The 21,083-nt window shown below is 36.8% G+C and overlaps 1 protein-coding gene across 1 annotated transcript in view; it reads left to right on the forward strand.

Moving 5' to 3' along the window:
• The window catches only part of iglon5 (IgLON family member 5), a 150,732-nt gene extending 135,685 nt beyond the window's left edge, over nt 1–15,047 (forward strand). Inside the window, exons 5-8 of the mRNA XM_023331025.1 lie at nt 2,286–2,417; nt 2,684–2,804; nt 7,019–7,170; nt 12,176–15,047. Of these exons, the coding sequence (XP_023186793.1) occupies nt 2,286–2,417; nt 2,684–2,804; nt 7,019–7,170; nt 12,176–12,279 (509 nt within the window). The 3' untranslated portion in view covers nt 12,280–15,047. The remainder of the gene's footprint in view (nt 1–2,285; nt 2,418–2,683; nt 2,805–7,018; nt 7,171–12,175) is intronic.
• The last annotated feature ends 6,036 nt before the right edge of the window (nt 15,048–21,083 follow it).

Genomic DNA, 21,083 nt, shown 5'->3' on the forward strand with positions numbered 1-21,083 from the left:
AGCCTTAAGTGGTTGATGGAGCTGTATTTTACTGACCATTGTAGGAGTGCCAGAGGCCGTCTGCTAAGATATGATCACCCGCCAAAGTGCAAAGAAATGTGCAAGGCATGTTCGCAGATCTCAGGGGATGGAGCAAGAGAGGGGCTGTCATATTACATCATACAGTCTGTAGGAGCTGTCGATGAATTGTCAGTGAAAAAAGACCAAGCATATCAAAAACCCAACTTGACACGTTACCGTTCTCCTCTGTGTGGCTTTTTTTTTCCATCCTACTCACCTTTCATCTCTGCATCTTCTTCCAAGTGTTGTATATTATCGGTCTTTATGTCTGCAATGTAAAATTTAGCACTTGTTTACTCCAATGTGTCATTTAATTTGTCTTCTTTATTTCTTACAACTCCTCTGTTAATGTCAGTTTACAGTGAGTCAGAAAAATCTTCATGGCCCTGTTAAAATGCCAGATTTATTTGTTTACTAGTTTTTTTTTTAAATGTGACATTAATTAAGAGAATAAATAATTACCAACTTTTTTTGACTTTAATGTCACTAATAAGAACAGTGACATTTATTGGGTTGAAGAATAACAACTGAAGAACTAAAGCAAAGGGGTTGTGTTAACACATTTAAGCTCCTACTTTTTCATTCATTGTTTACTGTTAACACAGTAGCCAGTCTTTTCTCCAGCAGAAGTCAATGAGAATAACACATCTTGGCATATTTGTCTAAATGCTGCAAAAAATCTTCAGATTTGCTAGATTTTGAGGGCATCTTCTCTGCTTATCTCACTTTAGATCATTAGGTTCCTAAAATATTTGAGCTGAATTAAATTGAATAGGTTATAGGTCACATTAAAGAAAGAAAGATGCTCTGCAGTGATTTGTCTTGTAATAATATATTTTTGGGGTTTTTTTATAAAACAGGTTTTCTATTTTAAAAGGTGTACTGATGTTTTATATTGTTTCTGTCTGCTTAACAATTCTGTCACAAGAGACCTACGGTGTACTTTGTTCACTAATGGCATGAGTGAATAACATTGCAACCACCCGACCGCAACACTTAGCGTCTGCCTGCCATCTCTTGGGTGGCACATGCAGTCGTCATAGTGTCGGCGTTCTCCTCTCAGCCACAATGGATCGTCTCCAGCTCAGTAGCCTCACTAATAATCCTCCAGCATAATCTTCAATTAGAAGCGCAGCGCTAATCTCTGACAGGAATAATTGTAGCGTTTAGTGTCTTTTTGGTGTTTGTGTGTTAGTGTTGTTCTTAAATTTCCTGTTGCAGAGTTCATGATGGGAGGTATAGGTCTACAGACTGACACTAGATTGGTGGAATTTTTTGTTTGTTTGTATTCCTTAGAGGAGGGTTCAAATGGAAAAGTAAGTAGCAAATTAATAGATGGATTTCCTTGTTAACTGTGAGGTTATATGTTCTGCTGTGTCACACAGTCTGGCTTCTTTAATTGGTTAAAGAGGAAGAAAAAATAGGCCTGATGGCTTTAAGGGCTAAGAGACAGCTGGCTGCTGAGGCTGACTGGATGGAACGTGTGCACAGTCAGTCTTGTCCTTTGTTTTCTTCCTGTCTCAGTCTCTGTCACTGTCGAGCCAATAACATCAATTCCCCCCACATGAAGGAGCAATAACTCGCAGTCTATTCCCTCGACTCTCCACCTCTGAAGAGATGTTCGTCGCCCGAGGAAAAGCGCTAGACTGACTAATTTGGTTTTAGCTGCACCTGGGAGTTTGTCAACATCAAACAACCGCCAAATATTCTTCTCACCATGTAATGTGGCGAATTAGCTATTACACCCCGGCTCATCCAGTTGTTTGTTGAAAAGTGTCCAAGTTCCCCTAGCATTTGAAAAGTAATAGTGCCACTTACGTCAGAGGGTGTTCGTTTTTCTACATGAACAAGTGCAGTTATTTTGTGTCAGTGTCGAACTGGCTGCTGGCAAAAACTGCAGTATGATCAATTTTTCTTCATTACAAATGTTTCATTAGTGTCTGTTGATAAATTCATTATCATCCTTTTCATCATGTCATTACAGTTTTAATTATCATGATATTGATTTCCATCACATCCCCCATCTTTGTATATCAATATTCCCCGGCAGAATTGAATGATGCTTCATTTGCAGTTATTTGCATGTTGGCCTTCTGCATGCTCTTAAACTGTCTAAAGCTGGAAGGGCGTATGCTGTACTTCAAGTAGTGTGCCGTAAATCTGCAGACTGAGTCGCCTTGCACTTGATGTATTGTGACCTTTGACTTTACCCTTTCTGTAATTAGATGGACTGGTGAGTGAGGGGGAGTTCTTGGATATCACAGAGATCAAGAGGCAGCAGGCTGAGGACTATGAATGCATCACCCACAACGGTGTGGCTCCACCTGACCAGCAGAAGGTCAGAGTAACGGTAAACTGTAAGTACTTTTCTGTTTGCAGGACACAAAAGGCCAGTGGTCGTAATCCAGGTCAACCTCATGTGCATAATTATGTATTAATAATATATGTTAATGTTGTGAATGCATTAGTCTCTACACATTTTAATTTCATTCTCTGTGGGCATTTTTCAACCTTGTACGCAACCCCCATCAGACCTGACTTGATTATTCAGTGAAAGATGGTGTGTATTAATTACTGAATTATCTCTTGCTGATTTTATTTTTCTACTTTTTTTTTCCACCAGACCCTCCGATGATCACAGACATGAAGAACATGCCTGCAAATCTAGGAAAGACAGCCATCTTGAGGTGTGATGCAATGGCAGTCCCACCAGCTACATTTGAGTGGTACAGAGACGATCATAGGTAAGGTTACAGAGTAAATAGGTCAGGGTTGTTGAGATTATTTCTCTATGACCATATGAAACCACTATAAAACCTTTTAGAGTCTGCATGGATGCATTTTGATAAATACTCTTCATAACCAAATCTAAGTTTTTACACGTCTGATTTTCTGAAACATCTTTCTTGTGGTGACATTGATTCATACTTTACATCTGTTATAAAAATGTATTAAGAAATATATATTTTGCTTGCACTGGAAAGGAGTGTGAATTTTCTACCACACAAAGAATTTTGCCTGTATGCCAAAAAGGAACTTTTTTGTCTCACGTATTCAGAGCCCCTTCCTCCTCTGTGCCCCCTACCCGGCTTGTGGTAAATAGGATTTCTTATGACTTTCACTCAATAGCAGGGTACTTCTCACATATACAGACACATAGAAGCCAAATTTGAAGAAGACACAGCTAAAAATCAACCTGTTGGCAGATTCTCCCTCTTTAGGTGAGGATCTCTGCAGCTCCTCCAGTGATTCCATTTCTCTGCTTTTCTTGTCGAGCCTGTCAGGATGGCCGTGTCTTGATTGTAGCTGTTTCAAAATCTTTTCATATTGAGATGATGCACTGAACAGTAGTCTGAGATATTGAAAGTGGTGCTGCTTTTCAAGATAATCCTGCTTTAAACTTCTCTACAACTTCATTTAATGGTGAATCTTTTCATATTTTTGTTTGTCAATGTCAGAAAAATGCTAAGAGGCTTAAGTTTAATTGATAACAATGTATAGCTACATTGTTTATGAAACTATATTACATTGCAGTATTTGGAATGCCAGCTCATTAATTACTCTTTTATTACATGCAAATTGAAGAAAGAATTGTACTAATGTTATTAGCTAAATGTTAATATATTAAGGTCCTGGCATTAACAAGTAGTTGGGATTTTTAGAAGGTTATTAAGAAAAGCTTACAATTATGTAGAAATAAAATCTGTGCTTTTTTTACATTAAATGTTAGTCAGTTATTTTTAAGGAGTGTCTCCATATGTTGTTAAGACAGCACCAATGTGTTTGAACAGCCTTTTGCAACACTTGTCTTTTGGGCCTAGTTTTTGTCTTTATAAGAGAATCACTAAATATGTCAGCAAATTCTTCTCTTAAGAAATTATAGCTAAAGCAATGTAGAGACAAGCTGGTGACGCATAGAGCATTAATAGAATGAACGCTCAGAAAAATAAAGTTTGTTTGTGATGTCGCCAGGATATAATGTATTCCATCTTAACTCAATATCTAAATGCAAATAAGCCGTTATGGATTTCTGGGAAACATCTTTTAGGCATCAAATTTCTCAGAGGGTTAGAATGATGGGTTCATGAGCCACAACAATTCCCTGCTTAATGATGACAGAAAAAGTGACATAGAAAAATGTGAGTGCATTGTTTACTCTGATTGAGAGGGAGTTAGAAAGTAAATTAGGTATGCACAGTTAAAGGAGTTATATGAGTTGCTACAAGACTATAGACTTCATTAACTTTGAGTAATAGTCTAATTTCTACCAGATATGTGTTGATTCTGATGAGAATGAGTTGTTTTTGATAAAAACACAGAGTTAGTAATTGAAAGGAATGCTTATCTGTATAATTCAACCTAAACTTTGGTGAACTGAGATGTCAAGCTGACCCAGCACTGGTTCAGTGACCTTGTAAGTAAACAGGATCTTGAGAAGCTCAAAAGTTAAGCTTGAGAACAAATTTGTATTCATGATGTGAGATATTTGGCAAACCTGTAGCATTTATATAAAACTTGAGTATCAAGAAGGTCTAAAAGCTTAGTAGTTCTGTTATTTTTGCTTTGTTTTTTGCAGAGTTTTGGACACATGCTGTGTGGTTTCTGTCAGTAAAAAATCCCTGAAAAACGCAGTGACTACAGCAGCTGTGTCTTTTTTAAAAATATTTTAGAAGTGAAACAGCACATATAACCACATGAAAAAATGCTGCAATACAATGTTTTTTTTTTGTTGTTTTTTTTTCTGACTTTCCTCATAATCATTTGTTACCAAACACCAAAGCAGAAGAACAGATTTCAGAATCTTCTGTGACATTTTATATTTCAAAACAAATGGTTGTTATTTTCAAGACTTCATATACTCATAGCTTAGGTCAGATCTTCCCCACCCTAGTCCTTATGTCATTTTTGCACTGTGTGTTTTATTTGTTACTCTGCTTTAAAATACTCAATTCAGAAGATTGCAGTTCAGTAAAAGCCTGTTAATCAGTCATCAATTGAAATCAGGTGTGCCAAAGCAGGAAAACACCTAAAACATGCAAGGCAGTGTCCCTTGAGCAGCATGGTTGAGTATTTATTAAGTTATCTATTTTTTTTATTTATTTTTGCTTTAAAAATACTTTAAAATGAAATTGTCTGTGCATTTTCAGACAGTAATCTTATTACTGTGTATGACACTCCAGTCAAAGTCTATGAAGCCATATGTACATGGCCAACTGCCTGAAAATAAAACAAAAGAGAGAATTAATTAAGAAAAAAATGTCTCTATGCTGCCAAAAGTACCATGATGTGGAAAAGTATTCATATTCCTTGACCTTTCTCACACATTTTGACACAATACAACCTTATTTAATGTGATAGATTAAGATAAAATAGCAAATAAGAATTAGTCAAGATAAATGATTATGTTGCTTTCAAAAAATAAGTGTATTTGTGGTGTGTTCAGCCTGGAAGTCCTGGTTAAAGTTTACCCGAAACTTCCTAAGGCCCATAGTAAATCTGGAGAAAGGTGTTCCTCTTGATGTGTATACAAAATGCTTCGTGTGGCAGGGACATAACACAGCATGTCATCCTGAATGAACCACCCTCACAGTGTAACACAGTGGTAGGAGAATCATGCTGTGGGGATGTTTTTTCTTCACCGGGGTCAGGAAAGCTGGTTTGTGTAATAAAACATCTTGCTTTCGTATTTGCTAGTATTAAATGGGAAAAAAACGTGCTCTTAGCTTGTATTGCTAAAAAAATAAATAAAATCTGCCTGATCATGTAATAGAACAATTTGTAAGTCCTTCTGAGTTAAGACTTGCAACAGGAATACAAGTTTTGATGTTATTCTGAGATCCAACTTTTGATTTTAGGGGCAAAATGAACCACAGTGTATTTTGCCATTGGCGCTTGTTTTTGGTTCACTTCTGAGTCGGTTCTGAAAATACTCTCCCCTGCACTTCACCTCTGAGTGTTATCTGTCTGAAGCAAAGAATAATATGCTTAAGCTACTCATCCTTATTTGTGCTTATTAGTGTCACATTACGTCTAATTTGCTTCAAATTAAACTTGTAAACAGTCGATAACAAAACCTCCCATGAGTACCTCTTTTCAAATTGGGTAAGAAAAGAAAATTTGCCATTCAGATAAGGCAAAGCTCTTCATAAATCAGGAAATTGCAAAAAAAAAAAAAAAAAAAAAGACTTATCTAAACTTGGTCATATTTAGAGTCACACAGGTAAAAAACAACCTGAACTATGACCAACCAGACTGGACAAGAACATAATACACAGTAGGGCTAAACAAGATTAGAAACTGCTGTGATGGAGAAAATAATGATAAATATTGCAATGACAAATATTAAAATTCTTTTTTCTCTTATTCTCATCTGTGTATCCCACTCTGTTGAACTTTTAGCATTTTGACTGATTTGTCATTTGTGTCCGGAGTTATGAGTATTACAGTTATTCCACTCTAAACAGTCCTTAGTTATGTGAAAATTGCATGTGTTGGCAATGTATTTGCACTATATGTTGTGTAGCCTTAACAAGGAGAATGGGCAGCAAAATTCTTGATTGTCACAGCTGTTTACCTTCAGCAATATTAAACAAACTGTTGTTCTATCATATTCAGTAGAATGAAATGAAACAACAGACATAAACATGTGTGATATGGTATCTGTTAAACAAATACGTGCTAATAGAAATTAAGCTTTCGTTTGAGAATGCAGTATAATAGACTTCTATACAAAGCATTTGTTGTTTAAACACAGTGAGAGTTCAAATGTTGTTACAAAGTAAGATCATTATTAGAGACTATGCTGCAAAAATGTTAAATGACAGAGTAATGTATTCTTCTCGGCAGTCTGAGTCAGGAGGTGTGATATTATCCTGGGTTTTCTTTCTGTTTCTCTAAAAAAACTCTGTTGTTCTGTTTCTTTCCTTTTCTTTTCTTTGCTTTTGCGCACACAACCCAGGCCAGTAGAGAATGACAACACCTTACGGATCAAAAACGAGAAGACGCGCTCGCTGTTGCTGTTTACCAATGTGACAGAGAAACATTTTGGCAACTACACTTGCTTTGCCTCAAACCGTCTGGGCTCCTCCAACGCCAGTATGCTGCTGTTTCGTAAGTTATCACACACATCTCACATACCTAGGTGTGCAAGCGCATTGACCTTTTTTATTTATTTTTTTTGCCAAATATGTTCACATTCATCTTTTGTGACTATCCGGAGTTAGACAGGACTGTCTGCTGCAAAAATATTCCAAATCTGTTTTTGCTCTGCACACTGCACAGCCTTCACTGAGCCTTTACACTCCCTCCTTCTTCCCATTTACGTTATTCTCCGCCCCATTAAAGCTTTGCTGCCTATATTACAGCCTCTTTCTCTTTCTGTTCGCTCACACTCTCCCCTACTATAGCTCGTCTGTTCGCACACCCGCCTTTACACCCCGACTGTCGCTCTATTCTGTCCTGTTACCCGAGAAGTTGTCATTTCTCTCAGAGCCCAATTCACATTAACCGTCCCCAATGAGCGATTTCCTACCCTTCCATTTCCCATCACCCTCCCTTTAGTGCATTTGGCATTACCATCTTAAGTGAGTCCTTCATCTATCCCTTTTCTTCTTCCATTCCTTTCCCCATTATCTCGTCCAGTCTCCCTTCAATGACTCACTCCTCTGCCAGACCCATACATCTTTCTGCTCTCTTTTTCACCGCCACAGTCACTTCTGTCAGCCTATCTCTCCATCATCTGTCCTTCTGCCTCCTTTTTCTTTCCTAATCTTTTCCTGCTATCATTAGTACACAACAAACCCACTTCTTTCCTCAACCAGTAATGGACCATAATCTGAATCCTTTTGTGTTTTTTTGTTCACATTCAGAGCCTCACTGTCTTTACCTCACATGACTTAATTTGTCTGCTACTATACCTCTTTGTTCACCATTTTAAAAGTACCAAATGCAATGTTTCAACACCAGCAACCCCCCAATCATGTCAAAATTGGCACATTATTGTAATTACTCTCTGTCGATGAGTCCATTACATAGACCATTGGCAGTCGCTGCTTGCTTTCACTTTACACTCATACGCTACAGCATAAATCACCTGCTTTTATCTCTGTAAACTGTAAAACAAGCGACAATATGAATACAAAGGGTTAATTAAGGGGTTTCCAGTTTAGCCTTTTAAGTGTTACTGCTGTGTTACTGCTAAACATGTTTAGTGACATAAAAAATAATGACTTGTTTTTCTAGAGAATTACACCCACTAAACAGTGACTTTGTGTGAAGATTCTCGGGGTTACAACAGATCCTTCATCTTTAGCCGCAGACACAGAGGAAAAAAAAGATTTTTTTGTGAGATGTTATAATGTTTTTGTCTGCTATGTTTTAACTTTTGCTGCTCTCATTTCTTAGTATTTTTAATGTTTGCTTAGTTATCTTAGATACCTCCTAAACATTCATGTTCTCAATTGTTTCTTGAAAAGTTTAAATGAATAAAGATCAGAGTAATGCCACTTAAATAACAACGCCAACACCAGTGTGTTTGTTAAAAGTAAAGGCTTCCTTTACCTACATGTAGCCATAATCTGGTTATCAATATCAGGATTTCCAAAATGTAAAATTTGCCTGTCCATGAATTTAAAGTTTTTTAGAGAATACACCAGAGAAAGTGCAGGAGTATCCAAACTTTTCTCAGGCTGTAAGGAGCATAAAGTATAGTCCTCGGTACATCTTCAAAAAACACGTTCAAGGTGAGAAATGTTTTATCTTCAACATTCATTCACTACCAGTCTAATTTTCAAAAAGTAGATATTGCTCCAACTAAAAATCTGCCTTTATAAAAGTCATTGGTAGAAGGAGAGTCTACAGATCAAGTGCCTTCATAATAAAGCACTGTAACTGAAGTGATTCACTTTATAAGTGTTGCTTTTATGTAATGATTGAGTGTATGTAACACGGGGATGTGTCTTTATGGATGCACTCAACATTATTATTTTGGAAGAGATTTCTAATCTGTTAGATGATTTTCAAATATACCACAATCTTTTGTACCTTCCTGCCAAAACAGGTCATGATGACAAAAATTAAACATTTTAAGTTGAAGCACTCAGGTAAGAAAACTAATAAAAAATATAATACAAACTTATACAATAATCATGATTATGTCATAATATAAAATGTTTTAATGAGTTTCAAAACCATAACACAAATTCTCACTACCCAAAACAACTATTGAATAAACATAGTGAGCCAAGCACAACATGAACAGAAAATAATAGTATTTAGGCTACTACATACCTATATTTTAATGTTGAATTAGTTAAACAAAAAATAAACTTTTAAGAATCTCCAGTCTTGGATTCATTAAATAGTTGAACTCTATAGCACTCAAACTCTTCTAGAGTATCTTCAATCAGTCACTGTTTTCTTGACAATGAGAAATGACTGTGAAGTACAATAAAAATACAACAAACCTCAATCTGTTTTGAGGTGCAACAGTATAAAATAATAAACAATAATATTAGCCCATGTCTACTGGATAACTTTGATACACATTTTAAATTAAAAGAAGTTTACAGTTACACCAAGCCATCAGGAATCATCAAGAAAATAAGTTCAGCTGGGTGATCAACTTTGCAGTTTTTCTTTCCTTCTACTGAGCAAACCAGCAAAACAATTTTTCAGTGGTCAGCTGCTTGTTTTTTGTTTTTTTTTTCTTTGGTGGTGTTTTTGCTCTATGTCAGAGTCTGACTCAGCATTGACCACATACTGTGAACTAAGATACCACCATCATTAACCTCTTCTGAGCTGAAATGAAAATAATTTCTGCATTAGATTGTGTGCAATGCATTTAATTACTGAACACTTTTGAGCAGGATGGAATCAGCTTGCTTATCCAAATGATGATCACTGACCTAAACTGACACACAATTATTAAAGAAAGGAAGTTTGAACAGTTAAAATCTACTTATTAATCTGACAAAAGATCAAATGGTCTCTTATAATTTCAGCACAACTACAGTAGTTGTTTTTTTGGCACAATGATATAAATAAACATCAGTTGATGACTGGATGTTAATTTATTCTGAATCACACAGTGACATACATTCACGGGGAAAGAGATGCGCAGAACCAGATTTAGCTGCTGGCTAACATATAGCTGTCTCCAAGGCTTACTTTCACATAAGATGTTAGTGTCCCAATTTATGAGTTAAATCACTCATAAAAGGAGGATACAGAATCAGCATTTAGTTGTAAGTTTAACAATACAGACTGAAAAATATGTAGACAAGCCTGATACTAAGAAAAAATGACACGTGACAAATTACAGTACACCAAGAAGAGTACAGGATATGTAAGTCTGTCAGATGTTCATTTGGGCAACCAGACTAAGAATGACAGGGTAAGATATAAGAAACTTTGATTAAAAATTGTTTATGTTCTGTTAACTTTTTGTACTGAAAATCACTCTTCAGTTACTTAAGTAATATTGATGAATCATGAATACTGACATAAAAGGGGAGCTATTATTTTTTGGCCTCTGGAAAATTGCCCATTTCAAAAACCTCTTAATTGTTGAGTCACAATTGACTGATTGTATGCCGTTACCTAGAAATCCCAGCTGAGCCCAGCCTGTTACCTAGCAACCCAAGTGGAACTCGAGCATGTTTGCTCAGCTGGTCTTACCACTGTGTGCTGTACAATGCCTGCTGGAAAAGACAAGTGTTTTGTCTGGCAAGAGCCTCTGAATCAGCTCATTCTGAAAGGAGCTCAAAATAGGCAGAACCGACCAGACTAAAATCTCATTATCTAAGAATTATTTTGTGTAAAAACACATATTTTGTACAGACCTACCCTAACCTGTTCAAGAAAAAATCAAGGTCACCTTTAATTGAGACAAGTAAGGGTAAATTGTTCTTTAGAAGTCGATCTTTGTGAACATCAGTGAGGCCTTGGCCACTTCTGAGAAGGCTCATCACTGTGCCATATTTTCTCCTGGTTTTTGATAATAGCACACACTGACATGCCACAGAGTGATCATAGAGGCTTTAGATTAATGTGTTGCTTTTTGAGATCTTCAGCTTCCTTTGTTTTGTCAGACACATTCTACTTATTAAGTGATCTATCTATTTTAAAAAGCAGTCAGTATTCTGGTCTTGGTGGCCAGATTTAAACTTTAAACTCCTACAAAGGTTGTCAACAGCTAATTCATGATTGAATTATATATTCACACAGTGCCAGGATGGCTTGGATACATTTCTCCCTCCAATAAAAAAAGTATTTTTGAAAAGAGTTTTTTTGTATTTACTCTGGTGGTCTTTGTCTGATGTGACACTGTTATGGAGATGTTGACACGGTGTAACGCCTCACTGGGATAACTAAAATTGCCACAGAGCAATCAATGTCGTTATTTTTTGACAGATGTCAAATTAATATTGCTTGATGAGTCAAAATGACAAGCCTCATGCATGCTTTCATGACGTGGGATTCACCATGTTCAAATCATTAGATCAGGACATTAAGGTCACCTTTTTCATCTCATGTGTCTAACACAGATGCATCAAAGTGAAATTAATAACTGCCATACCTTATCATGGTTATAAAATGTCATGTAGTAAAGCAACATGTAAAAGTTATTAGGTCATTGGTATTAAGCTTTTTATGGGAGGAATTTGAGTGCTGGATGGAGTTTTCACTGTGTAACCTGCATTTGTCAACATATAGAATAAAATGTATGCAAACTAGCTATTTATAGCCAAACAGGATAGAAATATTCATTTATTTTTACACTACAAGTATATGAAAATTTTTAAGTTTAATTGGCAGGTTCCAGCCAGTGACACATCCAGAGAGCATACTGGATACCTGGTTTTATCCTTTAATAAATCAGCACACAGTCAACAGCCAGAAAAATATGTTTTTGCCATAAATCAGATTACAAATCGATATGAATTTAGTCATGTGTGAAAAATCTCAGAATCTAGATGTAAATTGTGATGGATGTAAGAGCTAGTGATCTTCAGGAACTCATGTTGTAAGTGATAGTAAATAGACCTCTTTTTTTTTTTTTTCTCCCTCACCTGTCTCCCGGCTCTCTTTTCCAATCTCCTATTTCTCTATCCAGGACCAGGAGCCCTCCAGGGGCGAGGAGCTGGTTTACATGCAGGGATGAGTGCCAGCCTGTGTGTTTGGGTTTCCCTCTCTGCTGTTCTTCTGGTGAAAGTGTGAAGCTCTGTTTGCTGGAATCATCCTCAAACACCAAGCCCCATTTCTTCCTCTGCTCCCTCTGTCTCACTCTCTCCCCTCTCTCAAAGGAAGGAAAACGGAAATGAAATTCTTTAATTACGAACCCATCACTGTGAACAAAAAGAATATGCATTATTTCAGGAGCCATTGAATCACTGCATCAAACACGACTACTCCCTTGAAACTCCCTCCCCTGCACCCTCTGTTCAGTTATGAATTCAACTTAGTCACAATATGTCTTTCTTCTGTTTCTCTTTCATGCATACAATTTGTCCTTTTCACCTTGCAGACTTGTCTGACTTGGTACTTCCCCTCTCCGCCTTTTGCTTTCCCCCATTACTCCCACTGAGGTGAAGCTGATAGAGAGTGTATATTAACAATGACAGCGACAAACGAGAAAATAGATAATCTAACAACTGTATGGTCATTTATGTAATATAAAACAGACTATTGACTGACCTACAATGTTTGCCTTATGGAAATAATACATGAAATCACAATATTTTGGTGGGTATTTATGGAAATGATAATTATAATGTGATACTGGCTGTCATGTGAAGTTTCACCCTATGATCACACACTTAAACCAAGTGGAGACACATGTATGTTTTTTTTAATTATTATTATTTTTATTTTACCAGTGTAGCAGTGAAGCTGCTATGAATGATGTCAAAATGTATTAAAAAAAGGATGGGTGGTGATGGCGCCAGTCCCCTTTATGTAATTTGGGGAGGTTTATACTAAGTTTTCGCATGTAGCCCTCACTACCCAGACCTTTTTAAGTCCCTCCACCCTCCTCCTTGCCTCTCTGTTTAAACTGCTTTGTCTAGTTGAGCTTCATATTGCTAGTGTTCTCAGCTGTGCGTCAATCCTACCAAACATCATCACCTGCTCTTCATCCCTCCACTGTAAATATACGCAGTACAGAGGCCATGCTGGTGACTTCAGGTTGCCTCCATAAGATCTTCAGTAAGCCTCTACTACACTTAAGTCTTCTGAAGCAGCAAGAGACTGTCTATTGATAAATAATATCTTCTGTTTCAAAGCTGTTGCTGCTCCATTATCTTTGTCGCTTGTTGATAGCATGTACTGGTTAGAGATGTTCCTGTTGTGAGTCCATACGCCCTCTCTCCCTCCCTGCACTGTGTCTGTTTTTTCTCTGCAAGGTTACCTGCTTTTACTGCTTTTACTTTTTTGGTGTTAATACTACTACTACTACTGATGATAATGATTCAGTGATGATGATGATGATGTTAATAAGTATTTGAATAACTATGAATAGTAATTCCATGTAAGGAGAAAACATGAACAAAATACGATGGTAATGAGTTGTGCGTGGGGAGAAAAAAAAAGAAATGTTTTCTACTTTGCTCGCACACATCGAACAACTTCAATGAAGGTAAAAAAAAACAGAACAAAAAAAAGGTGTAAAGTTTTTGAAGTGATGTGGTCTATTTTGCCATGGCAAGCTTTTTAAAATCACATTTGAAACAGTTCGAGGGGGTCATTTCGATCGGGTCCTGAAGCGGTGGCTGGTGATGTAATTTATAATTTGTAACAGTTTATGTATTTGACTCTTTCTGTCATGCTTTTAACTGCATCAAACACACATTTACACCACATCTGTCCTCTTGTCATGGTGTGTCCTCTACCGACCATCTAGATAAATGATTTTGATCCATGTCGGTCTCTGGCTGTGGCTGTAAGTCAGTTCTTGTTCTGCCAGACCACAGGGAGATAAAGATGTAATTAGCCATTACCTGTGGCTGGCTGAGCGAAGGAGCCCGAGCTCCACCTGTCCTTTCCGCCGCTCAGTTATGGCCCCCATAAATCAAGCTCAATCCTACCACTGACAGGAATCCTCTTCAAGGACAAATCTCACCTTGGTGCACCACTACCCCCTCTGGTGTGTGTACCTGTGACAAAAAACCCTGTACAGCACAAACAGCGAGAGGAAATCCCGTATTTCATCATGCCTGCACCCATTTCTTGTGTTCAGCTCACACTCAGAGACTATATGCAAATTTGCCATAGCAAGTGTGCACCAAGAGATGAGTCTACCCCAGCTAAACCCTGACTACTACAACATGACAGGGGAATTACTCAATACTGAATCAAATGTGTGAATGTGTTTTTGTTTGTTTGTTTGTTTATTTTGTTGTTTCTTTTTCAAATCAGCAATAACCCCTAATTTTACTGTGCAAGAGATTTCCATCATGGTCAAATCTGTGGTGTAATATCTGAAATGATCTGCCATTAACAAGCTCTATCAAAAGTCTGTTGTTGTACTTTTACTGTGTACTTTCCTCGGAAATGATTGTGAAGCTCTGTTTAAATGGCCCTTAAGCTAGGACACTATATGTCGTTTCCTCTGCGATGTATTTGGGTGTTAAAGAACACATATTGTGCATGCAACTACTTGCTCCCAAAACAATGATGGATTCCATTTCAAGCACAATAACAGGTCATTTGGTCTGTGAAACATTTATTGCCAATATTTTTAAACTCTTACTGTCTTTTAGAAGATTTTTTTTTCACACTCACTTACTGTCCTGCGTCTGCTACCCACTGAGGGTTATCAGTGGCACATAACATCTGTCTGTACATAATCTGTTGTTGATAAAGATAAAAAGAAGATAAAAAAAAAAACTGTGGACGAGAAAACATGTCATGTTTGTCAGCGTGTGTTTGAAAATAGCATGTCTGTATTTGTGAATGGGTGGATTTTGAAAAAAAAAAAAAAAAACTACCAGATTTTGTCTGTTATGTTCAAGTTTAATGGTGAAAGGTCTGAAAAGAGTACAGGTTTAAAACTGAATCTAAGCATTTCAATGTTTGAAACATTTCTCCCATTTCACCATAATACACTTTTATATGATATTAGGTTTTACAACTTGGAAAGATTACTGGAATTACTTTAGATTTCATGAATTTTCCTAGGCTATTGATTCAACTAAATATGTATTGCTATTCTTCAATATGTTTTAGTAATTTTACCATCATTCAACTGATTAGATTGAATTTAGGAAGGAAGAATTATGAGAGGGTAATATCTTGCAGGAGTGACATTTAGCTTCATGCTAACAGCATGCTTATGTCTATTGATATATTTGAGTCGGCTAGTTTGGATTTTTAATAGGAAATAATGAACACATTAGTTTGTAGAAGCAGAGAATATGGGTCCTATCCGTATTTCTTCCCTTGCAAAACAAATTTAATAACAGTTCATTTAAAAAATGATTCTTTATAAACCTCCACACATTTACTGTTGTGTATTTTTAAACATAACTCTTATAATTTTTTGCATTGAAGATCAAGGTTTGAGGGCCATTTCAATGCTACCCGGATTTGGTATCAGACTAAGATCTTCCAGTAGAAAACTTTCTGGATGCTGTAGTTTAGCAAAACTGGGATTAAATCAAGGGAACAACTACAATCAAAGGCTGTTTTGACATATTTTAGCTTGTTTGGATTCTTCCAGCCTCCTTGAAGGTAGTCGTTATCTTACAGCAGAGTTCTCTGAATGGTATATTTCAGGGAAGACTCGAGAATCATGTAGTGCCAACACCAAGTGCTAACAACTTGTCAGAGCAGTACTGGTTTTAATGGAGCAATTTCAATCTCAAACATTTTATAACAGCTAAATGTCATTCTTTGCACCTTTACACTCCTGACATTTTTATGTTATTTACTTATTTGCATAAGATAATTTGGGAGTGTCCTCCTTAGCCAAATTTTTTTAAATGTGTGAAGAGTGCTTCACCTTACAAAGTAACTAACTAACTAAAGGTAAAGTATCAAAATCAGTAGTCGAACCACTGTAACACTTGATTTTATACCACAAGAAGTCATAAAAACTTTGGAAATAGAGTTGCTTTGCCAGCGGTCCATGTTAAATGTCCCATTCCATACCCAAAAATGGAAAGCATAAAACTAATTAATCTGCTTTGGATCTTGCCTCTCTTGCTTACTACTGCCAAGCAAGTGTTTTTTTTTTTTTAACTATTTCCACAAAATACTAATTGCTCTCTTCATCTAATCCAGTTTCAGATAAAACTGAAACTACCACACTCCTTCAACACCTGCTACACTTGGGGTTGCCACTCCTTCTATTAGAGATCATTGTTTCCTCATTGCTAACCTCTTATTTAATCTTTAGTATCAACTACTGAGCAACAGGTTGATAATGACAGGCCTCTTTGAAGCTTTTTGTCAATGTTATTATATATACACAAGCGCATATCTTTGCTCACAGCCATACATGATTCACACTCTTATTATGACATAAAGGCTGCAGAGAGGGCTGTCAAGCTGGAAGAAGATCCCTGGGGTGTAAAATTTAAGGGCAGATGAAGTTTCTGCTGAGGGAACAACCAGCCGGATGATCCCGTGGGATGATATCCTGACAATGCAAATCCAAAAGTTCATAGCTAGAGGGAGATGCAATGACACTCACCAGACAGTGAACCCTTCATTGAGAGAAGGAAGACAGACAAGCATTCAAATTGCATTTCCAAACTTGAGCGTTGTGGTCCCCCCCCAGGGGAAGGTGTAGCACATTCTATTTATGCTTGCACCATGTAATATGAACATCATTAACATAGCCTTGATCACAAATGCAGTCTGGCCTATTTCCAGTGTGTAAATAACACTCCAACTGGGGTGCAATGCGTTTACAGTGATATAAACAAGACAATTCTTCAGGCCCTAATTACATTCGGCGTACCCTGATGAGAAAGTGTTGATTGGCTCCTGTAGCTGAAGGTTATGATGATCTATTTCCAGAGTCATTCTTAATAAAGTGCCATGTTGTTTGGAGCTCACTAAACTTCAGCTGTTTGTAGCATTGTAGTGCACTTCAACAGCTGTATTTGTTTCACAATTGTTTCACATAAATGCTTGGTCAAAGAATATTAAATGAATAGATTTATTGGATCTTTATTTATGTTTAGCATATTATTAAAGTTGCATGAAGAGGATTGTAAAATATTCAGAGGAATGTGCTTTTAGAAAAGGATAGCATATTTAAAAGCTTAATGGTACAAATAAAAGCACGGTAGTAAAATAATAAATATAACTGTTGAAAAGTAAATCTGATAGTTAGAACAACATGAATATATCCCGCAATTTAATACATGGTAGTGGGCTTACAGCATATCCCCTCTTTACAGCAGGTTTGCTGCTCAAAGCAAATCCTGGAATAGACTTTCAATCCTCAACACAATAGTTAATCAATATAGTTGACTGAACAGCTTTGAAATAGAGCAATATCTCCCCAGCCTCAGAAGCTGGATTGATCAAGTGTCCATAACCCAGCCTTAGAGCAGAGAGCATTATTCATCATGCCTGATACAAGACACCCCTAATTGCACATCGATTTTAGGCCCTTTCCTGAAACTATTTGGGCAAGCTGTAATATCTGCTTGGTAAACTCTGTACTCAGAAGTATGAGTCAGATCCAAGGAAATAAAGAATTAATCATTACTTTTCCATTTCCAAGTAAATGCAGTCTTGTATTCGTATTGCTTGTTTTGGTACATAGCCTCCCTATAACATTGCATGTGCAATTTAATTCCAGAGCAACTGCAACACAGACTTAAATTTAGCTATTATGTCAATATAGGGTTGACATCCACAAGAACAATAAATTATGTGCAACAGATTAGTTTCATTTGTGAGCTACAGCATGGTCTCACAGCAACTAGAGGCAGTATACCAAAAGGATATGCTACACCAGAGTGATAATTGCATATGAATCAATATCATTATTCCAAATCCCCTGCTCATGTCCTTTACTACAAAGCATGCCTAATTCCCATATATTATCCCAATCATCCATTGTTTACCAGCTATCCGGAGGCCCATTTTGCTCTCGTGGGCAAAGTCAGTGTTGCAAGTTTATTAAGACGCAATATAGTTTCATTACTGCCGCTAACGTGTGCCCCTGTATGCTGCCTGTTGGGTGTCAATAAGGCGAGGAAAAACTGCGATGGATTGATAGATGGACAGACAGGCAGAGATTCTTCTCTTAACAAAGACTTCGGGCCACAGAGCAGAAGGATTGGTCTAATTAACAGCATGCCACAGTCCACCACCTGGGCAACAGCAACATTCAGGCAGGCAAAAGCAGGAATCTCGCCCACCACGTCTTTCTAGTCATTAAGTCGCCCACCTCGCATCTCCAACACAGAGAGAGCACCATTACTTGGCCTCTGTGAATAACCGTCCTACGCGTTGCATTTTCCTTGTCAATCAACTGATGAGTAAATATTGGTTGCAGTTCCAAGGACTGACAGGGAGAAAAAAAAAAGGTGGATGATTTTTTTTTCCACAACTCACAGTCACAACTGGTATTTTTGTGCTGATTAATATTGCAGTCATGTTACAGAAAAGCAGTTATGTTGCAAACCAAGGCAAGCTGAAGTCACAGCTGCAGGGTAAAATGCTGGAATCTGGGATACATGAGAAGATAGTAAGAGGGCTGTGTGCCTCTGGATGGAAATTACTGCTTCGAATAGAACAAGGAAAACGTCTCATTTGAAATCTGATAACAAATTTTACTTGAGGACTCCTGATGTATATAATTGCTGGAATAAGCTGACTTAATGTTGAATGTAAAAACCCATCTCTCCATATTTCTCTTTTTTACAATTTGAATTTGTGCAGATGATCTGAGAAAATGGTCCCCACCCCTCTTTTCTACAGGTTTGCCCACCTTTTTGCATTTTTTAGAGATGCATTGTGTATAAACTAGCACAAGGACTGCAGTGATGCATGTTAAAGTGTGCATTATCCATTAGTAATACCAAGGGCCTTGTATCTGAGCAGTATGTGTGCATCTGCGTGTTTGTGTTCCCTCAAAGCTCCACTGGGCAGGTTGTTTCATTCGTAACATACACCTGGATTGCAGGTTCTTATTACATTCCTAAAGATGTTATCAACGTAAACACACAAGACAAAATGAAAGGAACAAAATGTTTGTTTTCCATCCTGAGAGTTGTTGTTCTGTGCTGTAAAGTGATGATTGTGTTTTTTTTAACTGCAAATCCTGTCTTTTTTACTTTTATTTCATTGCTGTTGGTATTTTCCTTTTTTTTCAAAATCCACAAAGTGGAAAATGATATCAAGTGGAGGGAGACAAAAATAAAACAGTTTTGTTTTTAACAAAACCTATTTTGTGTGATTTGTTGCTGGAAATGGGGCAGTGTAAGAGAATCAAATTGAGAAAATGAGGTGAGGTCAGCTTGTTGCTTCTTCACCTTGGTTTTAGCTTTCTATTGTTATAAAAGGTCCTTGATTTTGTAGTGTTAATGCATGATTTTCTGTTTGGTTTGTTTGTTTTTTGCCTTCATGAGCGTCTGACATATCTGTTTAAACAATACTCTTTAATTTTAGGCTCGCATCAAATTGATAACCAACAGCCACGCACTGTTTTGAGATAATTGATTGACACAATGTGCTGTCATTATTCATTTTTGAGGAGAAAATTATCGCTGTCGCTTCATGTTTGGTGTTAATTTCACAATGGTTTCTCCTCAGAAGATGATTTTGCAGCCAAAAAAACATCCCTAAGGACAAACATTGATGTGCTCTCATCAACAACTTCTGCATATTTAATCTAAGAAGATCACATAGATAGAGAATCACTTTGTGCACAAATTTGGTCCAGTTAATTAGGAAAGCACAGAAACATTACCACACATTTTATGTAGTAAAGTATTTTTTACCAAAATTTACTTTTTCAAATTTTGTAAACTGAAAACATGAATGTCAAAAATGCAGAACATAATTGGAAGGTGGAGAAAAGAGTTAATTGTATCTTTAAGAAAAGTTTTATCTTTGAGGAGGAAATAAAATCTTAAAAATGTGTTACATTTGTATTGAGCTCTCCTGAGCTGATTAGATGCTCCAAGTGTTTTGAGCCTCTAGAAGGTTTCGACATCTAGATGCTTAACATTTTGCCTATTTTTGTTTTCGAAATAGTTCAATATCAGTCACACTGCATGTAGTATGTTGTCCATCTACATTTTCAGGAATGGTTTTACTTTTTGTGTAGGTTTGGACTTTGGCTATTTTATGTGATGAATATACTTTAATCTGTTGTTCTGCCTAAAGGCTACTCTCTACCCCAATCTCAAGACAATTGCAGATGAAATTTGTTTCTCACACATTACTTCTACCAGCCCTTTCATTAAACAGCATAGCTGTTTTTAAAGCAATAATATCAGTTCATCTCTGACAGCTTGGTGGGAATATCTCAAAATAATTAGATGTTCAATTCTCCTGTGCAGACAAACACCCATTTGGAACAAGCTTCTTAACACACTTAGTAAAGTGGTAAATTATTTAAGGAATGGATGGAAAAGATTCTGTAGCCTTTTATATTTTTAATGATTCATGTTACATTGATAAAAATAATTAGTTTCAATTTGCAACAAATATCTATTGTCTGGTCCAAATTGAAGAGTGACAAAGTGGGCACAGAACTTCCTTATACTTTGTCCCCCGAAGTTATTCCTAAAAATGTAAATAAAACATTTAGAAATAAGGTTGCACAGTGGTGCAGTTGATAGCACTGCTGTCTTGCAGCAAGAAGATCCTTGGTTTGAATCCCAGCCTGGGGTCTTTCTGCATGTTGTGCACACTATAGGCAATTATTTCTGCTTGTTATGTATGTTAATGATTATTGTCAGGGATATTTTTCTGTTCTTGTTTTTATTGCATACAATGCAGTATTTAATGAATACTTCATCCTGTTACAGTATCAGCTTCAAATGTCCATCCAG

The sequence above is a fragment of the Xiphophorus maculatus genome, chromosome 3, assembly GCF_002775205.1.
Source record: "Xiphophorus maculatus strain JP 163 A chromosome 3, X_maculatus-5.0-male, whole genome shotgun sequence".
NCBI classification, from domain to species: Eukaryota; Metazoa; Chordata; class Actinopteri; order Cyprinodontiformes; family Poeciliidae; genus Xiphophorus; species Xiphophorus maculatus.